Raw genomic sequence first — 17,564 nt, 5'->3', positions numbered from 1 at the left:
GCCGGGAACACGCCCGCGTTTCCGCAGCTGAGCGGGGAAGGCCCACTCTCCCTGCTGGGCGGGAGCCCCGTGTCAGGAGGGCGCGGTCCGAGGCGGGCACTTGTTTGCGTCCAGCTGGTGCCCGGGGCCGCGCGGCCGTTGACCTGGTGCGCCCCTCCCCCCACAGACGAGGAAGACAAGGACAGTCTGCAGGAGCTCGGCGCCGAGCAGAAGTGCTTCGTGGAGCACATCCTGTGCACGAAGCCGCTGCCCTGCAGGTAAGGCCGCGTCTGCCCGCGCTCGGTCCCGGTCCCAGCCGAACTCACATCGCCCCCCGGCGGACGCGACAGCTGACCCGAGGGGCCGTGGGTCGGGCCGCCCGCACGCTGTGCGCTCTGCCCCCGTTTGCTGCCGTCCCCTCGCGAGCACTTGTCCTCGTGTGTGACCCCGAGCTCACGTCAGGTTTTCGCGAGGGCTCCCGGGCCCCCGTCTGCCTGGTTCTCTCTCGGTCGCACATACTGAAGTTGGGGTTTGGGGTGAGGTCCGTGAGGGCAGAGACCGTGTCTGTGTCACACACTGTCTCGCGCCCCGTTTCTGGCCAAGGGACACATGGTCCGTGGACGTTCGGTGAATGAAGGGAACTACCTAGAATGACTCCCAGCCCTTACTGGGGTCACTGCATCGCTGTCCTGCCATCCGCACACAGGCCCAGGAGGAAGGGTGGGTTCGGGCGGACGGGGGGCGTGTGGGTGTGGGAGCCGGGCCGTGGGGGAGGGCGCACGATGGGGACAGGAGGTGAGCGTCTGGAGCCGCCCAGCCGCGGGGTGGGGGGAGGTCCTGGGGGCTGACCGCAGAGCAGCGGCGAGCAGGGAAGGCTCCAGACGGGCAGAACAGGCTGGGGGCTCTCGGAGACGCGCAGGGAAGGCCCTGCTGGGTCAGAAAGTGAATGGGGGAAACAGGGAATAAAGTCCCATTTGTATACGCTTCTCACACAGGTAGAATTAAACCGTGTCGCTTAGGTGTGAATCCACAGATTTTTAATGGCCAAGCACCAAGTCAGGATAGCGATTTCTTCCCGCAGGGTCGGGGGTGAGGGGAGCTTGTGAGCAGGGGGGTCACCCGGAGGCTGCAGTTCCTGCAGCGTCCTTGCTCCGGGCCTGGTCGCGGTCACAGCTTCTTGCTCGCCAGGTGCAGGCTTCACCCTGAAAACAGGCCTTTTCACTCCCGGAGCCCCGCACCGTCTCCCCTCCCGGAAGAGGGGGAAGCCGCCTGGAAGGAGGGTTGTGCTTAAGGGCGGCGGCGGGCGGCGCGAGCAGATGGGCCGGCCGGGACCCAGTTCCGCCTCCCCGCGGGTGGGGCAGGGCAGGGGCTGGAGACCGTGGGTGAAGGCCTGCGAGCTGGTGCAGGAGCGCTGGACGCTGGACGCTCGCCTCCTGTGCGGTCTGAGCGTCCGCGAGCGCTCGCGCCGGGCTGGGCCTGGCGTGCGAGCCGGCAGCAGCCGGTGGCTCCTGTCCCGACGGCCCCCAGGCCTCTCAGCATGGCGGCCTTCCAGTCCCCAGCTCTACGCTCCTGCAGGGGCGGCGCGCCCTGGCCGAGCATCAGCCCCTGCGGCCCTGTTGTTGCAGGCAGCCGGCGCCCATCCGGGGGTTCTGGATCGTGCCCGACATCCTGGGGCCCACGATGGTCTGCGTCACCAGCACCTACGAGTGCCTCATAAGGCCCTTGCTGTAAGTGCCCTCGTGCCCCACACGCTTGGCCATCCCGCTGGGAGAATCCCTCCGTCGGAGCAGAGCAGGTGCAAAATCACACGTGGGAGAGGCACGGTTTATTCACGTGACAAAGCTGTCCGGTGCTCGAGACTGTGTGTGGCAGACACGGTCTCTGCCCTCACGGACGTCACCAGAGCCCATGATGAATTTGTATTTGGGGGCTGCCTTTGTCAGCTCAATGTCTTTATTGGGAAGATCCCGTCCCGACACGCGGGGACACGCAGCAGCGTTGGTAGACTAGGGGGACGGCTTCCCCAAGGTGACCTGAATTCAGGGCAGAGAGCTGCAGTCTCGCCCTCTTACGGGAGACACGCTGTCCAGTTTGTCGTGTTCTCACAGCTCGGCGTGGACGGGGCTCCCGCGGGGCTCGCAGCCGATGAGCCCGCGGTAGACGGCGTTGGGTCGCGTCTGTGTCTTGCAGGAGCACGGTCCACCCGGCGTCTCCTCCCCTGCTCTGTACCCGAGAAGACGTGGCCGCGGCGGAGTCTCCCCTCCGCATTCTGGCCGAAAGCCCAGATTCTTTCGAAAAGCACATCAGAAGCATTTTGCAACGTAGTGTTGCAAATCCCGCCTTTTTGAAGTACGAGCTTTGGGGCGTCCAGGTTTTACCGGGCTCCCGTCCCCGTGTTCCTCACTCCTGTCCGTCCTCTGTCCTCCGCAGGCTCGTCTCCCACGTCCTGCCGTGCTGGGCGTGCGGGGAACGGGGCCTGGGCTGTCAGTGGCTGACGGGGTGGGGGGTGGACAGGTGCAGGGGGAGGGGCTGCGGGGCAGACGGGGAGTCACGGCAGTCGCTCTACTCCCAGGTCGTCCGACGGAGACGCGGCCCCCGCCCCGGAGGAATGCCTGCAGTTGCTGAGCAGGGCCACGCAGGTGTTCCGGGAGCAGTACATCCTGAAGCAGGACCTGGCCAAGGAGGAGATCCAGCGCAGGTACCCCGGCCCCGTGCCCGCGTGCACCCGCCGGCGGCCCGGCCCGGCCTCTGCTGAGGCTCCGTGTTCCCCCGTGTTCCCCCAGGGTCAAGCTGTTATGTGACCAAAAGAAGAAACAGCTGGAGGACCTCAGTTACTGCCGCGAGGAGAGGTAAGTGCCCCAGCGAGCGGGGGACGCGGCCGCGTCTCGGGCTCAAACACGCGGACGCAGAAGCGCGCACTTGGCCCCGCCCTCCGGGTGCAGCCCGCGAGCCCCTTGGTTTCTGCCGTTAGGAAAAGCCTCCGGGAAATGGCGGAGCGCTTGGCCGACAAATACGAGGAGGCCAAGGAGAAACAGGAGGATCTCATGAACAGGTCAGTGGCCGCGAACGCTCCGGTCCGAGCCCTCGGGTACGGAGCGCGTTGGGGCAGGGTGGTGCTGCCCACGCCGGGAGGCGTCGGGGCGACAGCGCGGGGAGCCCCGGCCCGGCCGCAGGGGGTGCAGGGCCGGGCTCGAGGACCCGGGGCTCCGGCGCGCCCGGCGCCCCGCGGCCTCCCGCGGCCTCCCGTGGCCTCCGACGCCCGCCCGGCTCGCTCCAGGATGAAGACCGTGCTGCACCAGTTCCACACTCAGCTGCCGGTTCTGTCCGACAGCGAGAGGGACATGAAGAAGGAGCTGCAGCTGATCCCTGAGCAGCTGCGGCACCTGGGCAACGCCATCAAGCAGGTAGGCCGGGGCGCGGGGCGGCGGGCGCCGTCTGTCCGAGGGGCGGCGGGCGCGCAGCGACCCGTGGCCCGTGTTCTGACACTCGAGGTCGCCATGAAGAAGGACTATCAGCAGCGGAAGATGGAGAAGGTGCTGAGCCCGCAGAAGCCCGCCATCGCGCTCAGCGCCTACCAGCGCAGGTGCATCCAGTCCGTCCTGAAGGAGGAGTAAGTGCCGCCGCCGCGCGCCCGCGTTCACGGGTCCGGGGGACCGAGGGGCAGAGGATGGTGGAGGAGCAGAGACGCGACCGTGTCGCGTGGCCGCTGGGGCCCCCGGGCAGCGAGCCCCACGGCGCCGCGTGGAAACCTCGCACGGTTCGCTTCGGCGGCGCATTTCCCGCACACTTGAGCGTCACCGCTTAATTCCTCAAGCACGAGCGTTAACGCCGTCCTCGTTCGTTCCTTGCGTCCCCGGAACTGAGTGACTTTATGATCTTACAGGGGCGAACACATAAGAGAGATGGTGAAGCAGATCAATGATATCCGAAACCACGTCAACTTCTGAGTGCACGGGGAGCGGGTCCCCGGGGGGCGAGGCGGCGGAGGCTCCGACAGGTGGCCTCAACTACCTTACGCAGCGGCGCTGTCGGCGAACTGGGCCCTGGTGATTGGTCTTTCATACTGGTTTTATAATTAATAAATGCTGTTATTTGAAGTTGGAACGTACTTTGTATTTAAGCGGGAGTTTAGGATTGTGTTCAGCAAGGAACTAGGATCCTTCCAAACCGTCCCGCGTCTCCGTGCTCAGCCAACACGGTAGCGGCCAGAACCCCAGGACTGAACGAGGCAGCGGCTGATTAACGCCAACACTTTCTCGAGGACACGTGTTGAGTGCAGTCACACGGTCACCCCCGAGGCCCGCTCAGAGCCGGGCAGGGGCCACCGACAGGCAGGACCACCGTCCAGAGCGGCGCTGGCTGTGCGCGGTCCCCGACGGGCACCGGGTGGGTCGGACGTCAGTGTGAGAGAAGCCTCGCCAGGCGCGGGGTTGTCCTCAGCGTCAGGTTATCTCTCGCACCCTCCGGTGTGAGTTCTAGAAGGTGGACACGGCTGTGACCGCCGCGGAAGAGCCAGGAGGGAAGGAGGTTCCAGGTGAGAGGGCGGGTCAGCCGTGCGAGCACACGGACGCGCGGGGAACCCGGCCGGCCTGTCCTTTGTCTGCGGGGGCAGAACCCCACCCCTCGGCCGCTTCCTGTCTCTCAGACAACCCGGTTTCTAGAAGTGCTTCCTCCCTGGGTAGCGTCTCTGTGGTTTCACACGAGAAACACTGAGCAGAACCAGGAGTCTCCGGCCAGGCTCCCCCAGTTGGGCTCCGCCGCGGACCACCGTCGGTTCCAGACGGAGGAAACGGTCTGCGAGGTGCCGGCATTCGCCGGGAGCGGGTGGAGGCCGTTCAGGAAGGTTACGACCCGGCTGCAGTCCTCTGAAATCCGCCTGCGGCTCGTCATGCACGTACTGAAACTCCTGTAACTCAGTGAGGATGCAGGTTCCTTTCTCCAAACCAAGTAGCACTTGTTATACAGAGAAACTTTAAACCAACTAACAATGTTTCATGCGTGGTGGGCCTAGAGCCCTATTTCCATAATCAGTACTTACTGTTAAATTCCTAATTATGACAGAACTGCACCCGGGGCCCAAGGAATGAGGGGTGTAGACCTCTTCTTGTCCTTGGGGGACAGATTCTTTGGGCTAGCCCCATCCTGCAAGACCACCCACTCTGAACCCTAAGTCGACCGTGGCTGAGCCAGTCTCCGTCATCCAGTCACTCCCGCCGCGCGGCGCCGAGCACGAGGGTCACCTGAGGACGCGTCTGTGTGCGGGGCTCCAGCCGGCCGCCAGTGAGCACGAGCCCGGTCCCTGTGCTTCCTGACGCGCGGGGGAGCCCGGCACCTCATGCTCACCGAGCTTTCTGCACGGAGGGGAGGGGCCTGACCTCACGGACACGACCAGCAGGGCTCTGGCCTGGTGGCGACCCCAACGGCCTTTCCCAGGGGCCCCCCCGGGCAGTATGCACGCCACACTGAGCTCAGAAAAGGGAAACACAAACTAGGCATCTGTCTGGGATGATCAGAAACAAGGCGCACAGGCCCATGGACTCGAGGTGGAAATGAGCAGATTTAGAAGCTTATGCTAGATGTCAGACATAGCTTGTTTTATTAATATTGTTTTCTCCACTGATCCAGTAACTAAACTAAAACAGTTTTCAAAAGAGCAGACGTGCCCGTTCAGCTTAACCCTGGTACCTGTGGGCCTGCAGAGCGCGTCCGGGGAGGGGGGCAGAAAAGTGCTTCCGCGGTCTCTTGTGCTTTTCCTCGAACCTCGGCTTCCAATGCAGGGCGCCCCGCCACGCTTTCAGTCTCACAACTGATTCAGCGCCCACATCGGTGGTGTCGCCCCGTCCTGTGGGTCTCAGGCAAGTCTCGGTCGCATTGAAGGTCCTCCAACGCAAGACAAAATGGTAAAAAAGAAAGAAAATGCACTGAGCTGAGCGATACACTCCCTAGCCGGTGGCCTGCTCGCGAACTTCATATTTTAATATAAAATACTCGTACAGCACACTACACCTCTGTCTGCTAGCGGAATATGGTTACTGCTGAACTCGAGACAACAAACAGGAAAGGCTCTCCTCCAATATCTAGGAACAGAAAATGTAATTCCAAACACGATTGGGATGTTGCTTTAAAGGCAGGAAAACGTTGGATAAAGCAGCACTTCCTCCGTCACCGAGCGGACCCCACCCCCCCAGAGTCCAGTGTGTCCGTCTGTCCCCACGGGAAAGTCCTTGCGCGCACGTCTCCCGCGCCGCAGCGTCCTCTCCCACCAGAAGCAAGCATCGCTCCGGGCTCCCTTTCTTGTGACTTCTTCGGTTAAGAGTTAAATAATAATTAATGTTGCTCTAAGAGGAGTTAAAAACCCAGGGTGCAGGCCGGCGTCCCGCTCGGGTGTCATGTCTCGGGGAGCTGGTTGATGTCCGTCAGCTTGGTGTCGTTGAGGATCGCCCGGATCCGCTCCAGGGAGCCCGCCTGCCGGATCCGCTCCAGCTGCACCTGGGAAGCGACACGGAGTCAAGCGCGTGCGCCTCGGGCCCGGGTTTTCCCGAGCTGGTTCGGTTTGGCAGACGCGGGGTCCGTCAAAGAGCAATTCGCTCCCCGGGGGCTGCTGTGCGACAGGCCCAGGCTAAGGGCTGCGACCGCGGCATGGATGACCCCCGACCCCGCAGACTGCACAGCCGAGTTCGGGGAAATCGAACCCCGAGCTTGGAGGTTCTGCACAACCTCCTGAATGTCCCCACAGGCGTCCATCGAGGGCCAGGGCAGCAGGCACACCACAGCCGGGCGTGGGGGCGACAAGGCTCCGCGGGGAGGACCCCGCTAAGCTGGGCCTCGGAGGGAGGGGCGGGGCAGTGGCTCGGGGGGCGCTCAGCAGAGGGAAGGCGGTGCTGCGGCCAGCAGGACCCAGCAGAGGAACCCAGCGCAGGCCGCGCGGCCTGGCTGGAAGGGTCCCGTCCTCACCTGAAGGGTCTGAGAAAGCTTTACGAAGTCTCTCTGGACTTGCTCACTGACGTCGAGCTCCGTCTGCAGCCTCTGAGCTTTGTTCTTCTCTTCGAACATCAGCTGCTCCACAGTCGCCTGCAAGACAGCTTCCGGTGAGGAGCAGGGCCCCGGAGCCACAGGCCCGAGTCCCGCAGGGCCCGGGAAGCCGAGCTCTGCGTCTCCGGGACGACAGCCGCGCGGAATCCAGCGCTTCCCGGGCCTGAGCCCGCTCGTGTCCTCCTGAAATGGCGTGAGTACAAAGCCACCCACTGCTCACCTCACCCCCAGCGACCCTGCGACTCCCAGTCCGCCCGGCAGGGAAACCCTTCAGCAGGAGCGCGGGAGCCTGAGGACACAGAACTATCCGGAACACAGACGCGGTGTCTTTATCCGTCAGTCTGCGCACACGGCTCACGGAGACCCGTTCTAGGATCCGGGTCCCCCAGTCAGCCTCGCGCTGGCTGCTCCTCACCGGGCTGACCTCGGGCAGCACGTACTGGGGGGACGGGGCCCACGGCGGCTGAGAGCACTGCTTCGGGCCGTGGGGGCCCAGCCGACTCTCACAAGGTCCTTCCCCGCCACGGCCAGCCCGCCAGCCCTCGGGGGACGCTGCTCCAAGCTGCCACGTCCTCTCCTACACAGGCAGCATGCGACCCCAGGTGCTTAGCGCTTTTATTAAGTTACCCGTAAAAATATCACCTTAGCAGCAGCCTCTCTCTTTAACTGTTCCTCCAAAGTGGTTTTCATCTCCTGGAGGCCCTCAAGCTGCTGAGACTTCTCTCCCAGGGTGGCCTCCAGCTGTGAAAGGAAGGGAAAACCGAGCTGAGAAAGTGCCCGGGGCCTGAGAAGCAGCCCCAGCCCTCGGGCACCCCAGGCCCTGGACAACGGCAGCCGCGCTGTCCCCACCCTGTCCCCACCCTGTCATTGCTGGCGCCTGCAGGTCAGGCTTCAAGACCCCCTCTTTCTTTCATCAGACATCCGTCAGGTCCCTACTAGGTCCCAAGACCTGGGGACGGAGCAGTCAGGAGACAGACGTGTGCTGCAGGACTGACGGCATGTGAACGCGGAGAAGCAGCGTTTAATTCTGCCAGAAAAGCTGACGTGACATTGACCCTTAACAGAAAACTCTCCAGGGGAAGGAGGGGGTGGTAAGGGGAGAAGGCGGGAAGGTACTTGGGCGGGGGAGTGACGGCTCTCAGAACTGGGGTGAGTCCCTGCCGCACCAGGCCGTGCAGGCAGACGCGGGAGAGGCCCCGGGCCGGGAACACGGGCTCCACCCTGGGGACAGCAACAGAGTCGTTGTTTGCGACCTAGTAATTCTGAAAGACCAGCTGGGCTTCAGTACGAAGAGGAACTGGAAGGGGTACGTGTTGGAGGCAGAGAAACATCAGGCTGGTGCAGTTTGCGGGGCGAGCACTGAAGTCTGAGCCCAGATGGGTGGTGCACGTGGACAAGACGGGACGCGCGCCGAAGCGGGTGAGGTCTGCCCGGGCGGCCAGACTGCGCGGGGCTGTGGAGGGACCAGAGGCCGTGCAGTCCCACCGGGGACCACAGCATGTTTGTGGAAAAGAGATCAGGAGGGGGCAGTTCCAGGCCCACGACTGGGAGGGATCGGCGACAGAAGAGCCGGCAGACGCAGGCCATCCCTTCCCTGAAGGAGCGAGCGCGGGCGGGGAGCGAGGGGAGGGCGCGCAGCGAGGAGCCAGGACGCCGAAGGCGGTCGTGTGGAGGGCGGGCGCGAGGCCGTCACAGCTGAGGGCGAGGGGCATGAGGAGGGAGGGGACAGCGGACGGGGACACGGATGGACACGCGGTGCTGCTCAGCCAGGGCCTCGGCAGCCTGGGGCAGAGACGGACAGAGTCCGTGCCCGCGGGCGTCGGTGGAGACTGCGTGAAGAGACAAGCAGCTTAGAAGGAACGAAGGCCGCCCGGGGAAGCCATGGACAGCGGGAAAGGAGGGGTGTGAACGAGGGGCTCAGACGGCCAGGCCTGTGGGATGCAGGGCGCGCCCAGTGGGCCGCAGGTCACGGGGTCGGCTGGCACAGCTGTTGATGTCAAGAGGACCCCAAGCCAGGGAGAAACATCCCCTCCCGCCTGTCCCCCCTCCCCCCGCAGCAGACACCCGGCGCGGCCACAGCGTCCCCGCGCACAGAGCAGGCCCAGCAAGCGCAGCGCGGGGGCAGCCGGCAGACGCTCCCGGAGGGCGGGGCGGGGCCTGTCTTCCAGGAACAACTCCCCGCTGTGGACGGAACTAACGCGAACCTCAGGAGACTCACCTGTCCCTTTTCTACTTTTATTCTCTCTAGTTCAGCTTTTAGGCTAGAAATGGAAGCTGGAAGGGAAAGAGGAGAAGTGTCAGCGCTCACTGATTATTTTGCATTGAGGTTTTCTTCGTTTACACCCCTTTCTACCATAAGCTCGATCTCAAACGATGAAAAAGCAGTCAGACACTGAGCGCGGGAAACCAGCGCCCCTTTCTCAAGTCCCCCCGGCTCCCCCTGCGGCAGCACGGAGCTCAGGTACAAGCGAGGCCACTCGGAAAGTGTCCTGCACCACGTCGAAGTCTGGGGGTGGGGGTGCAGCCCAGCAGGGCTCTGGGGACACCGCGGGGTTCTGCCAGGAGCGGCCAGCTCCGCTCCCCGAAATAGGGGATTTTTGTTGTTTTTAAGTCCCAATTACATTTGAATTTGCTCTGGATGTATCAGAACATCGGAAAAGCCCTTCGTTCTTCCCTATACCTCCCCTACCCACGTTCTGCCTTCCACATTCTGAAACCAGACAGTACTGTTTATAATCCCAAAGTCGGCCCCCACCCACGACCCGCGTCCCCGCCCACTTCTCCCCGGCCCAGCCCACGGCCCGCATCCCCGCCCACTTCTCCCAGGCCCCGCCCATGGCCCGCGTCCCCGCCCACTTCTCCCCGCCCCCGCCCACAGCCCACGTCCCCGCCCACTTCCCCGGGACCCTGCACTCCGCCCCGCAGCTCAGCTCGCAGCTCGGCCGCGTGCTCACCTAGCTCCTCCTTGCAGTTTTCTATCTCCAGCTGCAGGGTCTCCTCCAGGTTCTCTTTTAAGCACTGCTCCGCCTGAATCTGCTCTTTCAGGAACAGGATCTCAGCCTTCAGCTTCTCCTCCGTGTGCTCGGCTGCGGTCCGCACGTGCACGATGCTCTCTCGGTATTTGAGGACCAGCTCCCGCAGCGCCTGCACCCGAGAAACCAATGCCCACCGGGTTTGTGACGGCAGCGGCCATGAGAGCCCCCCCGGCATTTTCTGCCACCAGACTCGCGGGTTTTAAATGGTGCAGAATCTAACACGGAGCGCCAGCTCCCTCAGGTCTCCCCGCGGCGACGTTCAGCATGGCGCGGAAATAAGGCCTTTCCGACCAGGAATGTGCACTGTGGACTGCACGTCTCTCCCTCAAAACTGGCTCATAAGCAGAAAAGCAAAAACGTTAAGGGACTTGGAGTGGGGGAATCACTATGAAGGGCTTCGCGGCTCCCACAATCAGCTGGTAAATCTGGGGTTGCTAGGGGGTGAGGACCCAGAAGGTGTAAACTCCAAAGCAAGTGTGGAATCTGAGGACGAAGTGTATTTACTCACGCGTGGACTCAGACACTTACATTGCTGAACGTCTGCCACAAGCCAAGTGCTAGCTAGGCCAGAGGCCGTGGCGCAAAGAGCAGCCTTCCAAGGTGATCCCGTTTTTCTATAATAAATTCAGTTTAAATCCTATTTATTTCCCTAAATTTTAGTTGTCTTCTTTTAAAAAAATCCAATCATATCCTAAAGCACCTCTAAGGTAAACGCTGGGATTCTCAGGTAACCACCAGATGTATATAAAATCAGTTAACAGCAGAAAAAAGAGTAATGAGAAAACTGTGGTAAGGAAAGCCACCGAAGATTTACTCCGGGAGCAGGTCTAAGAGTCAGGCCTCACAGGCCGACTGGTTACACCTTCAAGGATTCTAGGAAGCGTGGTCAATCTAGGAATTCAAAGTCTAGGGAGTCCGGGAAAGAGGATCCCACCCCTGCAGAGAACCGCTCATCAGAAGGGGGCAGTGCTGGGAGCCCTCAAACTCTCAAACTCTCTCTGCGGAGATCAGCCACCAGGTCACAAAGGGGAGCACCAGCGACCTGCACAGAGACACAGGGCTGGAGGGCAGGGGGCAGAGACAGGGTGCCAGTGGCAAGTCAGCCACGTGGCCCCAGGAGGAAATAAAAGCAAAAACCAGTAGTAATGTTAATATGTATACAGGAATAAAAAAGGAATGAGGCCCAAATTGTAGAGGCTGGATCTGCAGGACAGGATCAGGGAAAACTGTTACAAAACTATGAATTTCTGTAATGTTGATTTTTAGATAACTATAATTTTTTTCAAAAAACTGAAAGATCTCACAAGTAACATCTATTTTATTTTGAAAATTACTCAAAGAAATCTTTTCCTTGTCTATACTGTTTACAGTCTCCTTAGGTTTAGCCTCAGATGCGGTTTGCTGATGTTGAAGGATTTGACAACGGGGCAACACGAGGGTGCGGAGGGACAGGAGATGTGAATGCGCCAGATTTGTCTGATCTCAGGCCCAGTCAGTACACAGATGGGAGACGGTCATGAACGTCTCTGGGAAGCAGGTGGTTTCACAGCCCAGATTCACCCAATGACAGAGGAACAGAAGTGCCCAACGTGTCATAAAAGTTAAGGGCAGGAGGGTGGCAGGTGCCATCCACCCTTTACAGTGTGATACAGAAAACCAAGCCTGGCGAACCCTTCACACATTTCATTTCTGATGCATTCTCAGTCTGGTCCTGCCGGAGTCACTCACAGAGCGATTCGGCCAAGGATTCCTGGGACACTGAAAGCATGAGCGGCAGGAGGGAAAATACGTAAGCTCAGAGCTTTTGTGCTTCAAAGGGCACCGTCAAGGCAGGGAAAAAGACAATCCACAATCCACAGCATGGGGAAAAGATCTGCAAATCGTTTCTCCGGTGAGGGACTTAGATCTAGACCATACAGAGAACCATATGACTCCACAATAAAAAATAAATAACCCAATTTAGAAATGAGCAAAAGATCTGAATAGACACTTCTCCAAGGAACATAGACAACTGGCCAGTAAACACACAGGAAGACGCTCAGGGTCAGCTGAGGGAGACAGGTACAGCGAGGACGGGAGAAATCCTCACGGGCCCCCGCGACTCCGCTCCGAGGTCTGTCCCCCAGACAAACTAACCCAAATGTGCACGTGGATGTTTACACGTGGGGACACCCCGAATGTCCAACCACAGGCCGGCAGGTAAACAAAGCGTCCACGTGGCCACAAGAAGGGACGGCGCTCGGACACTGCTCTACACCACAGTGACCCTGACAACAGTCGGCTGTGAGGAAGAACCACGCACAACCCACACACTGCAGGCTTCCAGTCCTATGGAAGTCCACAGCAGGGCGATCCACAGGAGGAAAAGAGGTGAGCAGCTGCTTACGGCAGGGCGGAGGGGAGCAGGAAGGGCAAGGGGCTTCTTTCTAAGGTTATAGACATGTTCTGAAATTGACCGTGGTCACATCCGAGAACATACTAAAAACCACTGAACTGTACGCTTTACATGGGTGAATTCTATCAATAAAGCCTGTTTTAAGCCCGAACTGGCTGGCAGCCATTTCAGAAAATGTATCTGTCTGCATCTTTGATCCCGTGGAAAACGAGTTACCTCCACAGTGTCTGGGAGAATGAAGTCTTCTGCTTGCTGCAGGGCCACGTGCAAGCTATGCTTTCCCTGCAGACTGTCGTTGTCTTTCCGTAACCTCGCCAGCTCCTCTGAGACCTGCTCCCGAGACTGCATCAGCACCGCCTGAAACACAAACGGTAGTCACAGCCACACAGGTTGAGTCCTGTCCGCTGAGAGCTGCCCCAGAGAAAACCCAGGCCGAACCAAAGAAGGGCTGAGGACGGGGGGCGCATGACAACGCTCTGTACGACTGACAAGAAGCCGCCCAGAGACGCTTCTATCTGCAGTTTTTCCTTCTACTCAAGGAGGCAGGCAGGAAGCAAGCCTCTGAGCCCATTCTCCACGGCCTCCACCAACAGCTTCAAAGTACTGAATCTGTTCCCCGATACCTCTGTCTCCCGCGCTGACGCAGCCGGGTCTTACAACAGACCTGCAGCACATATTGCAAAACAACCCGTCTCCTCACAGCACACATTCACCAGAAGCAGGGAGAGCCAAAGACCACCGTCTTCCTCCTTCATGCGTGCGTGCGTGCACAGAATACACATATATATACACAATCAGCTCAGGATCTCTGAGTGGCCCAACGACCCCAAATACTGGAAGTCATCAGGAGGACCCATGCTTAGGACAGGACACCTGAGCAGCTCATTCTTAAAATGGGACAGGCTCCTACTTCTACGTGCTGACGTGCAGTATAATTTTAGGTAACAAGAATCTGAATCAATATAAAAGTTATTCCAGTTAATTTGAGTGTTATTTCTACAAAAGTATTTGACTTCTGTTAATTTTTAATACTCAGTCGTTTAACTTAAACGTATGTGTAAGTGTAGACTACTCACTGCTCCAACATTCCTTTAGCAGCTGCCATGCCATACGAGGCATTGTGCTGCACGGGGGACACAGAGATAAAAGCCAGAGCCTCCTCCCGGGAGAAGCTCACGGTGCGGTGGAGGGAGAGCTCAGGAAAGTGACAACCCAGGGCAAGTGCGAGCACGAGGACAGAGAACGGGGGCAGCAGGGTCTAAGGACACAGGGGTTCCGAGGGGAGAGGCTCAAGGTCATTTCCCAGAGAAGGTGATCGCTGCATCCTGAAGGACAGAAAGGCTGCTGGACGGCATGTAAGGTCACACATAAATTTTGGTTAATTTTGCTGGCTCTTCCTTATCTTCAGACCAGAATCAACTGTGCTTTATGCTCACTTTTAACCCATCTACAACAGTATGTTAGCATTCCACTCTCTGGGACATGAGAAAGGGGGAAAGAATAAAATGTATATAGTTCCTACTTTCGTAAAGAGAAAAGCATAAGGATAAACCAAAAATAAATTAAAATGATCATACATGGAAGGGGGTACGAATGGCGTGAAAGGATTAGGGAATGGAAGAAATCGGAACATGTATCCATTTCTATAGTTTTGACTTACGAACCATGTTGCATGTTCAAAAAAAAATAAATCAAAAAAGAAAAAGGAAAATCCGAAAATGTAATACAAACAGAAACAAATGGAGCTCACCACGTATCAAACTAGTAACATAACCACAAAGGAAATAGTTAATTCAAGTAACTTTGGAAACACAGCAGGCTGACCGTAAATCCTTAGCTGGGATACATTCAAAGAGCAAGAGCTACAAAGAAACACGGAACCTCACTCAATACTTTTGCTGCTGGCAGCCCTAAGGTGGTCGCTCGGAAACTGTGGTGTCCCTGCCCCAACCAAGTGACCAGACAGAGCGCGCCCCCTGCTGCTCAGAGCCCCCACTGACGCGCTACAGCTCTGTGCCGTGGGCGCCCAGACCTCTAACCTGAACCAAGTCGTGCGGGAGTAACCAGACACATGATCCTAGGAGGCAGCTGGTCTGGGCTCCGCAAAAATGCTAATGTCACAAAACACCCAAATAAATAAATAAATAAATAAAAGGGCGACTGTTCTAGATTATCGGAGACTAAAGTGACAAGACAGTCAAAAACAGTATGTGACCCTTGACTGGTTCCTCCATCAAAAAGTCAGAATTAAAAACTGAAACCACCTCTACAAACAACCACGCACTTTGGGGACCACGGTCACACTTTAAGGATGTGAGAACAGCACTGGTGGAGTAGAACCACCTCTCTGTTCTCGGGAGACGCGTGCGCAAATATTCCCGAGTGGCACGGAGTCTGCAACTGATTTCCTAATGGCTCAGAAAACACACACACACAGATGGAAGAGATGGAGAAAACAGCAGCACGCGTGAAAATGTGGCCAAATACTGACAACTGGTAAGTCTAACTGAAGACATTAGGCGTGTTCAATCCATAAGCCGCTCCAGACGGACAATTTTGCACAGACACTGTTGGGGGGATGCTAAGATCCCAGGCACGCCATGGCTGCTCGTGTGAAGGGACAAAGAAACGGAGTCCCTCTTCCTCGCTACAAGAACCTTCGAAGATCAAGTCAAGAAGATGGTCGGGCAGGACCCCAACCTTCCTCTGAACGCTTCTTCTACGTGACCTGCAACACATTCGTTTTAAGTGGAGTCCACTCGGAACTGTTTGCAAAGGCAGACGGGGTTGAGAAGACAAGCAGGGGAGAGGAGAGAGGAGAGAGAAGGGAAAGGAGCTAATAAGCACTGAAATTCTGTCGGCATCCAGCAGTGATTTTTACACTGACGGCTATCATTTCGTATTCTCTGATCAATGAAAAGGTATGGAAGTCCCTGGTCAATGATTAGAATGAGATGCTCCTCAAGAGACCAGGGCTAGTATTTAGGGATCAGCTCAAAAGGCACTCAGATGCTGACCGGCTGCCGGTCAAAAACAAACCATTCCCATACAGCCAGAGGCTTTCCCCCCACCATTGCTGGCGGAGCTGGACGAGAGAAAGCTCTGTGGGATCATCCCAGCAGGGCCAACTCTGCCATCACCTACAAAGGGTCATCAGGTGTCGGGTTCCAGCTTCGAGGAGAAGGAAGAACAGGCAAACGGGACGAGCCTGGTGAGGAAGGAGGCTCCAGTCCGGGGAGCTCCTCAGCAGGGGTCCCAGCCAGCTCTTCTTCCAGAAGCTGTCTGCCCCGTCCCTCCCAAGGCAGACGGCCTCCAGAAGTAACCCCGCAGCACAGCGGTGGTGGCGCATGGGTCAATGCCCGTGAGGCTAACGAGGCTACTTTCGATCAATCAGCGGGTCAGGAAAAGTACAAGCACGGTTCAAAAGCTCCATCTGCTGGGGTTTTGGGAGATTTCAATGTTCACCTTGTATTTGGAACCAACTATGAGTCGACAGTTTATTCTGTTGAGGTTGCCCAAGTCAGAAAAGTAAACTAAGTTAAAGGTGAGAATGTTTTTTGGTTGGGAGGCAGGTTTAAAAAACGAGTGAGGTCTTTACATAGGCTTGTCCATTACGAATGCTGCTTCGGGCCCAGAGAGCAGAACAGTGTGGCCACTGGGCCAGGGAGACACAGTCATAGCAAAGAGGGTCTCACAACCGAACAAAAAGGAATCTATTTAACACGGCTAATGCTGATTTAAATGTTAACTTACCATCTGCTCCTGAACATCCCTTTTTGCCTGGGAAAACCCCTGCTGTAACTCTTCAAGTAAGATCTCAGACGCCTGGGCTCTTAGGACGAGTGCAGAGATCTTAAAAGACAAAATGCACAAAGACAGTATCGTTAGGAAGCCGGTGATTCTGACAAGAACCCTTCCATCCCCTGCTTATTTCATATCCAGAACTGGTGTTTTCTTCCTTTATCATAACCCATCATCACTCATTCCACAGACGTGCATGCCTCTGTGTCTCGGCCCCTCACGTCACACGGGGCCGGCAGCAGAGGTCCCCGGGGTCATGCCCTGCCGTACACGGACAGTGCTGTATGGGTTTCTAGGCACAGATGTCAATCCACAGGGCCTACTTATATTACCCTTTAAGGAGCTTTTAGGCAAAAATCAATAAAGATTTTGAACTCTGCCCACACACACACAAAAAAGCACACAGTGTAAAGCATAAATGGATCTTCTCTGAACTAGCTTCAGTCTTCCAAGGTGATTTCCTTAAAAGCAATAAACACATGATTAACATCACTGAACTCTCAAGTCCCCTAGCTTTAATGTTTCTGAGAGGGGTCCTGGGAGAGCTGGGGACTCGTATGTAACAATTATAAAATAAATCAACACCCATGTGTTTGGACATTGAGAACATGATTAGTGTCAGTACTCTCCTCCCACACTGGCAGATCAGGTTGTGGACACAAACTTCCTGTTGAGAATTAGGAAAACCAGACAAAAATATGAATGGTATCTACCTGAAGGCACTGGAGAACAGGGCAAAAAAGATTCACAGAGCCCCGGACCAGACGGAGGCCGTGTGGAGAGTCAAGAGGCATACGGAACAGCTCTTCCCTAGAAGCGCGTGCCAGTCCCAAGAGAAACGCACGTGACACCACGAAGCTGAGCGCCCCAGGGTGGGGGGGCAGACATGAGAGTCCAGGACCCACCGTGCAAAGGGAGCCTGGGAAACACGCTGCCCCGTGGACTGGGTCCCCAGAGGGTTAGGGAAGACTTTAACCTGACCTTTGCAAGTCTGTATAATCTCAATTCCTGTGGCTGGATGAAGGTGGTCCAGGATTGTAAGGCCCACTAGTTGCTTGCCTCTCATCAGGAAAACGGCTTTTTTTTTTTTTTAAGAGTTTTATTTATTTATCTGAGAGAGAGAGCATGAGCAAGGAGGAGAGGCAGAGGCAGAGGGAGAAGCAGGCTCCCGGCTGAGCAGGGAGCCCACTGCGGGGCTCGATCCCAGGACCCTGAGATCATGACCTGAGCCGAAGGCAGACGCTTCACCGACTGAGCCACCCAGGCTCCCCAAGAAAATGGCTTTATATTATTTCAACATTTTCACATAAATGTCTAGCGCT

At 57.6% G+C, this 17,564-nt stretch overlaps 2 protein-coding genes across 7 annotated transcripts in view; one reads left to right on the top strand and one right to left on the bottom strand.

Annotated features, from left to right (window-relative positions):
- Window positions 1–3: 3 nt before the first annotated feature.
- Window positions 4–4,076, top strand: NUP88 (nucleoporin 88; the record flags this gene model as incomplete). Its single annotated transcript, XM_081806014.1, has 9 exons — window positions 4–257; window positions 1,605–1,706; window positions 2,170–2,328; window positions 2,552–2,677; window positions 2,763–2,828; window positions 2,951–3,031; window positions 3,257–3,383; window positions 3,471–3,589; window positions 3,863–4,076. Coding segments are annotated over 9 exons (1,098 nt in total), but the record flags the coding sequence as incomplete, so codon positions are not given.
- A 1,476-nt stretch (window positions 4,077–5,552) lies between these two features.
- RABEP1 (rabaptin, RAB GTPase binding effector protein 1) overlaps window positions 5,553–17,564 on the bottom strand; it is a 77,962-nt gene continuing 65,950 nt past the window's right edge. For all 6 annotated transcript variants that reach the window (XM_081805901.1, XM_081805900.1, XM_081805902.1 and 3 more), the window contains 7 exons: window positions 16,195–16,293; window positions 12,658–12,798; window positions 9,966–10,155; window positions 9,230–9,285; window positions 7,654–7,752; window positions 6,934–7,050; window positions 5,553–6,468 (listed from right to left, as the gene is read on the bottom strand). In XM_081805901.1, the coding sequence (XP_081662027.1) occupies window positions 6,367–6,468; window positions 6,934–7,050; window positions 7,654–7,752; window positions 9,230–9,285; window positions 9,966–10,155; window positions 12,658–12,798; window positions 16,195–16,293 (804 nt within the window). In that variant the 3' untranslated portion in view covers window positions 5,553–6,366. The remainder of the gene's footprint in view (window positions 6,469–6,933; window positions 7,051–7,653; window positions 7,753–9,229; window positions 9,286–9,965; window positions 10,156–12,657; window positions 12,799–16,194; window positions 16,294–17,564) is intronic.

Source organism: Leptonychotes weddellii, chromosome 15 (genome assembly GCF_054177405.1).
Source record: "Leptonychotes weddellii isolate Sample4059 chromosome 15, ASM5417740v2, whole genome shotgun sequence".
Lineage (NCBI taxonomy): Eukaryota > Metazoa > Chordata > Mammalia > Carnivora > Phocidae > Leptonychotes > Leptonychotes weddellii.
The sequence above is the reverse complement of the archived record's forward strand: the minus strand, read 5'-3'. Positions and strand labels throughout refer to the sequence as shown.